This window comes from Pseudophryne corroboree, chromosome 2, assembly GCF_028390025.1.
Source record: "Pseudophryne corroboree isolate aPseCor3 chromosome 2, aPseCor3.hap2, whole genome shotgun sequence".
Lineage (NCBI taxonomy): Eukaryota > Metazoa > Chordata > Amphibia > Anura > Myobatrachidae > Pseudophryne > Pseudophryne corroboree.
Window position 1 is genome coordinate 219,414,331 of NC_086445.1, and position 10,733 is coordinate 219,425,063.

Consider the following 10,733-nt stretch of genomic DNA (forward strand, 5'->3'; position numbering starts at 1 on the left):
GGAAGGGGGCGGGGCTAATATGACACAATTTGCGTCATTTTAACCCCTTCTCCACCCGACGGACCCGCGAATGCGGGAGGTTATTTCTCCATCCTGCTCGCATCACTAGGGTGCGAGCAAGATGCGGGAGACCTGCCCACTCTTCCGGGGGTGCGGGGGCTACCCCAAAAAATGGGAGCCTCCCGCAGCTTCCGGGAGAGTAGGTAAGTATGACACAGATTCCATATCTTCATATATTCTGCACGCAGCCTCACCCTCCATGTTTTGTAAAGACTATTAACCCTATAGTAGAGGAGATTTCTTCTGTGCATTGTCCCAGTTATTCATTACATGTATCTATTTAGCCAATTTTTACCAGGGCAGAAATTTTTGGGGACTGAGGGAGCTTTAGCCATTCTTATGGGCATAGTTATTAAATATTTGAGTGATTTCCCCTGAAATTACCGGTTTTGTGTGGGTATCCATAAATATGAATGTCTGCCTTAGTAGACCAAAGTAGTGAATGATCTAGTCATTGCTAGATCGAAAGGCCATTACACACTACTTAATCTTCTAGATCTCTCTGCTGCTTTTGACACTGTTGACCACTCTCTTCTCATACAAACACTACAATCCCTAGGTCTTCAGGACAAAGCCCTGACTTGGTTCTCATCCTACCTATCTAATCGCTTTTTAAGTGTTCACTTCTCTGATTCTACCTCTTCTTCCCTACCTCTATCAGCTGGAGTACCGCAAGGCTCAGTCTTAGGTCCTCTGCTATTCTCAATCTATACCTAATCTCTTGGCAAACTAATTAGCTCCTTCGGATTTCAGTATCATTTGTACGCCGATGATACTCAAATCTACCTATCCTCCCCAGATTTATCATCATCTGTATTGGCTCGGGTCACTGGATGCCTGTCTGCCATTTCATCTTGGATGTCATCTTGCCACCTCAAAATCAACATTTCCACAACAGAATTAATTATTTTCCCACCAGCCAAGAGTAGTTACCAACCTGATATCTCCATAACTGTTGACAATGCGACTATCCACCCTACCCCACAAGCTACTGCCTAGGTGTCACCCTTGACTCTGAACTGTCCTTTGTTCCACACATTCAATCTGTCTCTAAATCATGTTACATGTACCTAAAAAACATATCCAAAATACACCCTTATCTTACACAAGACACTACAAAAACTCTAATCCATGCACTCATCATCTCCCGCATTGATATTTGTAACAGTCTCCTTACTGGTCTTCCTAAACATAGGCTCTCACCACTACAATCCATTTTAAATGCAGCTGCGAGGCTAATCTTCCTCGCTAGACGTTCTTCGTCTGCAGATCCGCTCTGTCAGTCCCTCCATTGGTTACTGGTACTCTACCATGTTAAATATAAAATACTTTTACTTACATACAAGGCTATTAACCAAACTGTAACAGAAAGAGTGTGCTGAGATACCCTATTGGCGCAAAAATAAAGCAGCAGCTGTCTTCTGTCTTGGTTATACCCGATAACCAGAGATAACTATGAGGAAAAAAGTTGTGGGGGACAGAAAACCTGTGCGCTAAAGATCTGAAATCACCAAAAGTGTAACAGCATAAATAATCAATTTTCTACTTATCTCAAAGAAATTCAGATTTGCTTTTACTCCCATTGATCAGACGTGCATGGGTATATACGAATAGAAAAAGAGAAAGAAAAAATGCTCCACATAGTGAAATACCATCAAATTATAGGTATTAATATGCAGGAGGTGTCACAATAAACAATGCGGTAGATCCCTTCTTTATCCACAAATAATAGAGAATGGAGGCTTTACCTGATAGCTGTATTCTTCAAACGTGTAGATATATACTCGTGGTGGGATTTTTTTCAGATTCGGTCCCAAAATTTCTCATTATAACGCAGACATGTGGAGAAGTAAGATAATATCCCACATTGGCCCTCATTCCGAGTTGTTCGCTCGCTAGCTGCTTTTAGCAGCATTGCAAACGCTAGGCCGCTGCCCTCTGGGAGTGTATCTTAACTTAGCAGAATAGCGAACGAAAGATTAGCAGAACTGCTTCTAAATATTTTCTTGCAGTTTCTGAGTAGCTCCAGACCTACTCCTAGACTGCGATCACTTCAGTCCGTTTAGTTATTGGTTTGAGGTCAGAAACACGCCCTGCGTTCGGCCAGCCACTCCCCCGTTTCTCTAGCCACTCATGCGTTTTTACCTGGCACTCCTGCGTTTTTTAGTACACTCCCTGAAAACGTCATGTTGCCGCCCAGAAACACCCACTTCCTGTCAATCACACTACGATCACTCGAGCGTTGTAAAAACGTCGCTCGAGCTTGTGTAAATCTACTAAGTTTTGTGTTAAATAACTAAGCGCATGCGTGCTGCGTACCATGCGCATTTTCTACCTAATTGCTCCATTGTGAAAAAAGGGCAACAAGCGAACAACTCGGAATGACCACCATAGTGTAATTCCATACAAAATTATTTTTATTACATAAAACAAAGTGCATATAAATTATTAAAAACTTTGGTAAGAAATGGAGGCGTTTACCAGATGGAGACTTCAACAAGAGCATATAGATCTCAATGGAGCAGCGGGGCTTGTGACAGGGAGATCACCTGGTAGAAGTGTTTCCAGCGTCCCACCAGAGAATCCAGCAATTGAGCAGAGTCCCAGAGTATCCGGAACTTGGCACTCCATTGAGATCTATATGCTATATATATATATATATATACACAGCTATCTGGTAAAGCCTCCATTATCTATTATTTGTGGATAAAGAAGGGATCGACCGCATTGTTTATTGCGACACCTTCTGCATATTAATATCTATAATTTGATGGTATTTCACTATGTGGAGCATTTTTTCTCTTTCTCTTTTTCTATTCGTATATACCCATGCACGTCTGATCAATGGGAGTAAAACTCATAAAGCAAATCTGAATTTCTTTGAGATAAGTAGAAAATTGATTATTTATGCGGTTACACTTTTGGGTGATTTAAAATCTTTAGCGCACAGGTTTTCTGTCACCCACAACTTTTTTCCTCATATTAACCAAACTGCACCATCATACATCTCCTCACTCATCTCAAAATATCTCCCTACCAGACCTCTCCGCTCTGCACAAGATCTGCGTCTCTCATCCACATGTATTACCTGTTCCCACTCAAAATTACAGGACTTCACCCACTCTGTGGAATGCCCCCCCCCCCCCATGCACAATAAGACTCTCCTCTAGTCTCCAAACCTTTAAATGTTCCCTGAAAACTCATCTCTTCAGACAAGCCTACCAAATTCCAGACCCACCCACATAACCTCCAATGCTTCTCTATCCAGTTACATCCTCTCTGTACAGTCCACATAAACTCACATTTTGTCTTCCAACATTGCTGGGTGATCATATCATGCAACCCATTAAAAACCTAGTAATCTGGTGGACCATTATGCAACAGGTAGCATCTATCCTTGTGTATCAATGCCTATTTCCCTATAGATTGTAAGCTTGCGAGCAGGGCCTTCCTACCTCTAGGTCTGTCTGTCTTTTCCCAGTTTTGTTCTGTAACTGTTGTTCTAATTGTAAAGCACAACGGAATATGCGGCGCTATATAAGAAACTGCTAATAAATAAATAAAATAAATTCCTCCCAACCATCCTGATCTTGGTGGGATAGTCCCATTTTTTTCGGGCACTGTTCCGCCATTCCACTCATAGGGCGTAGTGTCCTGTGGTAGTAGGGTGAGGATGGGGGGCGTAAGGTTAGGCCCCCTCTAACCCTCTGCTCTGCTTAGCAGAGCATGCAGTGAATAGATGCCATACACGTGTGCACACTGTCTATTCACTGGATAGAGGGAATGGCCTCCAGCCATAATCTTGACAGCAGCTCCCAGTATGCTGGGCATTCCCACTGTATGATGAAAATGGGGGTGTCGCTCACGGGTATGGCATTTGCCTCAAGGCAACTCCCCATTTTCGAGAGCAAGCAAAGGTCCCAATCTACAGTACTTTCAGTAAACGGTGGAAGGTACGGGTAGCCGCAAAAGACATTGGCAATGTCTGCCATAATCCTCCCTTCTTGATCGCAAAAGCAGTCCCATAGGTTTCTATGGGAACTGCTAAAATTCCAAATTTACCAAGCTCTGGAATGTGAAGCATTCTGGAGTTTAGCCATTGTAGCCTATAGGCTTCTCTTCGCAACACTTACCAGGAGAGGCATCTGGTAACACAAATTATAAGATTTTCCCACATGGGGCATATTTATCCTTCTATGCATCCCCATATTGAGGTTCACCTTGGAAACAAAACGAAATACAGCACCCGATCAGTGTCAGCATACAGTGGACAGGCTGCTTTATGATCATTAGTCTTGTGTTTGATTAGAATTGGGTTAGACAGCAATGGACAAATTTGCTGTTTGGAATTTGAGTTCACAGCTCGCAGTTGCCTGTTTGAGCAAAATGTTATAGTATCTCTAAATGGGTTTTTTTTCTCCATAAAGTGAGCAGTATTTGTGTTGAATCAGAGCTGAATTAAGGCTTTGGCGGGCCCAGTGCATTTAAGTCTAAATCTATGGTCTAAATCTCTTAGCATTATTTCATAATTCAAGAGAGGGAGAAAGAGTATTGTAAACAGAGACATGCAGTCAGGGAGGCAGGGTAGGCAGAGCCCCCACTGTCATATTCTGATCTGATGATTCGAATAATACAAAGCAGATATATATAACACAGATTCTGTGTTATAACTAACTTCTTTGTATTTTTCTACTCTTTTTTTTAAGTAAAAATCCAAGCCACACCTAGATGGGAGGCAAGCGAGAGCGCTGCCTCCCACTGACAATTATAAACTGAACAAAGCGAGGGGTGGAGCCATGGCCGCGGGCAGGAAAAGCCCATAAGAAAAAAAATAGGGGATGAGGCACTTCTAACTCTGTCTCAATGACAGGGCTTTTATAGCAGATGCAGGCACTGATCCAGAGGGGGCATGACACACTACTGTCTGACCCTCCCTGATTGGTTGCCATAACTGTCAGTCAGCCCGTCAGCCCTCCCCTGGGCAGGCTTGCATGATCAGCCCAGAAGCTCTACCTCCAGCATTCTGCTGCTGGGCTAGGCTTTATACGGATTGATTGATTCCTTGCATTCATGTGAAGTGTGCAGTGCAGAGGAGCCCAGCAGCTAATGTGCTGGGCTCGGTGACAGCCCAGCTGTCAGTCTGGGACCTAGAGGAGGCAGACAAAGTCAGTGCCGCTGAGGGACAATGCGCCACCACAAGGACTGAGGCAACTACCAGGAAGTCCCATCAGCCCAGCTACTGTGATCAAAAGGGCGTCGGTGTCGCAGTCCAGGTGCCCAACAAGCCACGAGGAGAACGCCAAATTATTCAGAAGATGACGTCCTGGCCCTGGCCCCTACATTCTTCAATCTGGGATAGGATCAATGGGTGAGTAGTGGTGCTGCTGGGTGCAGGGAGAAGGGGCAGGGCCAGGAGGTGGAAGTTAGTCTGCTGCTGAGTAGGGGAGTAAGCGAGGTTGGCTGCTTCTCAGGGGTGGGGAGGGGTGACTTGTCTACACTGAGAGCAGATGAGGCTTCGAATTTTAGCAAGTGCCTCCCCAGCCATTGACCTCACCTAGTGCGAGTCATACTAATGTATGGCCAGCATTAGAAGGATGAACTCTGATGTGATGTTTTCACATTGTTCATTTTTCTGGAGCATCCACTAATATGGAGCAATGATTTTACCTGAGTATGTCCAGACTGTGAGGTGGGCATGTGCCTGGCAGTCAATGACATAAAGAAGCATTGTAAGTCCATAGTTTTAGTGTTGTGTAAAAGACCCTTTTTCTAACAACTATGTCAGGTCAGGAGACATCTCGGTTATATCAACATCCATCTACAAGAATATCATCTACGTAATCTCAGGAGCACAGGCTAGTCTGCTTGGATACCTTCATCTCTATGGAAGGAATCCCTGTTATAATTACATTTTTCCTTAAAAGAACATTCTGTCAAATTTCCTATTGGATGGTGTCCATAAACAGAATTATTTTTCCAGCTCCATTTCTTTCTACACATATCTCATTACAGAATTTAGCAGAGCTTGTTATTTATATAAGAGAACATTTTGCCCCAGGGCCGTGTGTGTGAAAGTTCATGAGAAGAACACACCTTGGAATAGATTCCCATGGGAATGTGTGCAGCAACATGTTGACTGGAAGACCTTACTAAGGTTTAATCCAATCTAAAAGCTAAAGCCACAAATACCTTATCCGTAGAAAAGCTGGGAGCACGGATCCAACCAGGCCATGGCTTTAATCTCAGTTGCCATAAGAAGTTGTCCTCTCTTATCTCACCCAGAGATGCATTATATACCAGTCTTTTCTTCCTGGCTATGTAGCTCACATCTGGGGACATATTTAGTAATTATTTTAGACTGGATAACTAAAATTTCTTGTCACCGCTATTTGCATCAATAAGATATTATGTTCCGCCCTGATGTATCAAGAAACTCATCCAGGGACAGGGGCTCCAGCAGGACGTATCCCTGTGATGTAATGTGATCACTTTATATTGTGCCGCGGGAGCCCCTGCACGATACTGCGTATGTGCAACTGACCATTACCGGTTAATTGTGCAATATGTAGCCTATAGGATACAATGACTAACGCCATCTACAAATATTGTTAGCTACCAGGCAATGCGCTTCTGGAGCTTGTCAATTTCACAATATAGCAGCCCCCATAGACACTGGGGATATGGGGAACCCGCAGCAGATATCTGTGGATGCTCCATCATACATCCAGGGGATGCTTACTTTGTGCAATGGATTTCCTGCAAAACTTAAGAATATGCAGGCTTGGACTGGCCCACAGGGGTACAGGGGAAACCACCGGTAGGCCACACTGCCTGGGGGCCCACCTCATCCTATAGGGATCTGGTTCTAGACTTCAAAAATTAGACCTTATACAAATGTTACCTTATACTGCACAGAAATATGGTGCATTCTCTACAGTACATTGCTGTTATTAATCTGGTACATTATTATGCATGCACTATCAGTATTTACTATGTATATTTATCAAGGGCCTTAGACTATACACTCTCCAATGATTAGACAAGCCTCTGTGGTGACTGGCCACACCCCTCTAGAGACTGATCACACCCCTAAGTATGGGCCCTGATCACTGCCATCCCCTGGTGGGCCCTTCATGCCCCAGTCCGACAATGAGACTATGCACCATACTATGCAATTCATTCCAGCCAATTCATATACACATTTGTATCTGAATACTTTTTAAATTGTATTTCTGTTGCATCTCTTTCTGATAGCAATTATAGTCCATCATCGCAGCTGCATTGAAGCCTGCAGGGAGGTTTCATACGGCAATAAAGATGTTAACTTACAAATACTCCAGTCCCTTATCTGGATCTCCGTTCCCTTCCCCCTGATCTAATTCTCTGTTTTGCCTCAATGTCTCCGCTTTGAAGACAGCCAACAACTTTGTTAAAAAAATAAATAAACTTTTTTTGGGTGATGCAACTGGCTTCACAATGTCTACATTTGACTCTTTCAGCAATGGAATAGTGAGTTACTTACAGTGGAGTACATGTTAGCAAAAATACTGCTGATTTATTCCAGTTTGATGGAAACAAATCATATTTAGCAGATGTAAATGTATATAATTTTCATGTACTTACAGATGATCTGCTCGGTAAATCAAAATGAAAATAGTAATTAAGTCTTATGAAAAGTAAGAAACCGCACAATGATAAATATTAGAGCGCACATGATGCTATTTTGTAAACTTTCAGCAAAATTTCTCTTGCCACAGCTTTAGTGACACACGGAAGTGTTTCTAGTGTATATAAAGAGACCAACAAGGCGGTGAAAAGGGGAATATGTTACTCTACACATTACAGTAATCACATTATTCACTTTCATTACTGTAAAGGTGGGTACACAAGGATACAATTATCAGGCCAGCGACTGTATATATGTGTGTATCAGTGCCGATGCAGGAGCATTTGCCAATAAACGGTTTATAAAGCTCCTGCAATGTCAGGGATCGGATGGTTAAATCTTATGAGCTGTAATGTTTAAAGCTTTGACTATCTAAGAGCACCGTGCTCACTGTTATTAATATTTATGTGGAAGATCTAAACGCAAAAACATTACATTATAGTCGTATTGGGAAACATAATAAGATGGGGATAGTAGAACAAAGAGAACCTAATTCAGATTTGTACGTAAACCCAATGCTTTATGTAAATATCCGATGTGTAGGGGTCTGCGTAGGTGTAAGATCCATTCTGTGCTTGTGCAGAATAGGTCTTGCGATGTGACATGCTGTGGCATTTGGGGGGTAGAGCAGGGTTGGCAACCGCCACTGTTCTTCAAAACGGGGGGGCGTGTCGTTCCCGTTTTGTAGGCATGCTGGGTCCAAGGTCTGCGCCCTCAGCTGCAGACTTCCTGGACCCGGATGTCTGATCCTATGGCCAGTCTGAGCAAGCCTCAGCTTATGCAGACTGACCGCTGTTTGCAAACATTGCGATGGTGATCAGAGTCTGCATCCCCAGACACAACACTTGGACCTTGCAAGGGTATGCAGGAGGCATCTATCTCCTACAGAATGAATTTGAATTTTATTTGCATGGAGTTGCACAGCCACTTTCCTGCAGCTGTGCAATTCATTACAAATCTGAATTAGGCCCAGAGGCCTGATTTGACAGTACCAAGTATGAAGTGTTTAGAAGTATCCATGGAAATACTGCTACAAAGTATCCCCGGGCCCACTGCAAAGTATCCCTGGAAATTATTTAAAAAGAATGTTGGAAAGTATGGTGAATTGTAAACTGGCTTATCTCAAATGTATGGGTCCACGTATGAAGTGGAGAGAAGCTCTGTCCTTACTTCGCAATTTATCAAAATGAGTAACCGAGGAGAAATCACTCATTTTCTGCTGCTTACTGCCATAAACCTCTATGGGATGGTGGCCTGAATCAATGTACCATCCAAGTGGCTCAAAGGTTATGTTTTGCAGCAAACTAACACTATGTAAGAATTGCGCTAGCTTTATCTGCCAATGGGGACCAGCACAGCATAGAGGATTTGTTGAATCAACACTGAGTCAAATCACTATGTACAAGCGCACACAACAGCCGCACATGCACAGATAATTCATTGTTTGCCTGGATCTATTCAATTAGCACTGCATATCCGCACGTTAAGCCTCAGAGGGAGCTGTTATGAAAAATCCCTCTGGGGCTTGATGCACAGGGAACCTTTTAGATTCCAGCACTTAACGCGTAATCTAAGGGTTAGCGCATGTTACCTGCGGGTTTGCAGTATGGAGAAATTGATAATTAATTGAATAGCTCCAGATGTTAAACCTACAGTTTTACCCATGCAATAAGCACAGCAGCTAATTGAGTATACTCCACAGTATCCTAACACTTGGGGTTATATATACCAAAGGTATACTTTTATTGATGAAAATCGATGGAAATCAATGTTGTGTTTCAGAGACTGAACCACACATTTACTAACACATGATTTTTAATATTAATTTTTAAATGTTAGTTGATGAAAATTGACCTTTAGTAAATATACTCCTAGATGTACTCACATATAATAAACGGTCAGCATCTAACAGAGATGACTTGCCCTAACAAAAAACTATTCCTAAGAAGTACAGGCTAGTACTGATAAAACATCATCGAAAATAAATGTTCGGTTTTGTCTAATAAATTACTGAGGTCAATGCATGAAATTGATATACAGTCTGTGTGTCTAGACAATGTCTGTCTACACAATTGTGAAGTGTTTACATTGTATGGCTAAAAAAAATGTGCCTATATGCATAAATAGGACATACCCATTGATGGCTTGGAAGTACAAGGGACCCTAGGATGTCAGCCATAGCACCAAGCATCTGATCCGTACGCCCTGCATGTTTCTGTGGAGCCTTCATGTTATACATCCAACCCCTGGAGGAATTCTGCTAATTTGTAGTCCTGTTTCCACTCCTCAGCCACAGCTGGGTGCTGCACCCATTGAAGTTACAGACAGCGGCACTGTAATCAGGAAAGTGTTGGAACTGAGAGGTTAATAGCGTGAGTTAATACTGAGAGAGAGTGTGTGCAGTGACAGACCAGAGCAGATTGCTGAGAGGCAGGGAGAGGCGGTGAGCAAAGCAAGCTAAACAGTGATAAATCCTTGCAACAACTAGAAAGCCAGTCCCTTTCACAAACTCCCCTCCACAAGTTTTGCTGGCCTCATTGCACTGTTGTGGAAGGCAGCCATATGCTGGGTGTAAGTTACCGTAACATCCCATGCAACAGCTGGGATTAGGAGCAGATGCTTAACACTTTTACTGCCAGAAATGTCTGGAATAATAATATAGTGAATAGCTAAGAAGTCTGCAGCTTGCCCTTTAAAATAACAATGCATTTGATATCTTTATTTCACATCTCTAAAAATGCATTGTACCTTTTTATTTTCATTTGTAAAGGGGTGACTGCCAAGTCACTTTAACCTTTCAGGGCCCCTGGTTATGCAGAAACTGTAGGAATCTGGCCCATTAATCAAATGAGTCTTAAGCCATACACTGGAGTATTGAGCGCTTGGAATACAAACTTCTTTCCAAAATATGGACGTGTTTCAGCGCTTCATCACAAGTATAGTAGCAGCCTTAGCTGCCATCAGAAATTGTGGGGCCAAGGACTGACAAAACAGGCAGCCTTCCCCC

At 42.8% G+C, this 10,733-nt stretch overlaps 1 protein-coding gene across 2 annotated transcripts in view; it reads right to left on the reverse strand.

Annotated features, from left to right (window-relative positions):
* Positions 1-10,223, reverse strand: part of ARHGEF25 (Rho guanine nucleotide exchange factor 25) — a 590,130-nt gene extending 579,907 nt beyond the window's left edge. Inside the window, exon 1 of one of the 2 annotated variants that reach the window (XM_063952331.1) lies at positions 9,861-10,223. In XM_063952331.1, coding sequence (XP_063808401.1) covers positions 9,861-9,965 — 105 coding nt within the window. In that variant the 5' untranslated portion in view covers positions 9,966-10,223. The remainder of the gene's footprint in view (positions 1-9,860) is intronic. The other variant, XM_063952330.1, reaches the window with a different exon arrangement.
* Positions 10,224-10,733: the final 510 nt, after the last annotated feature.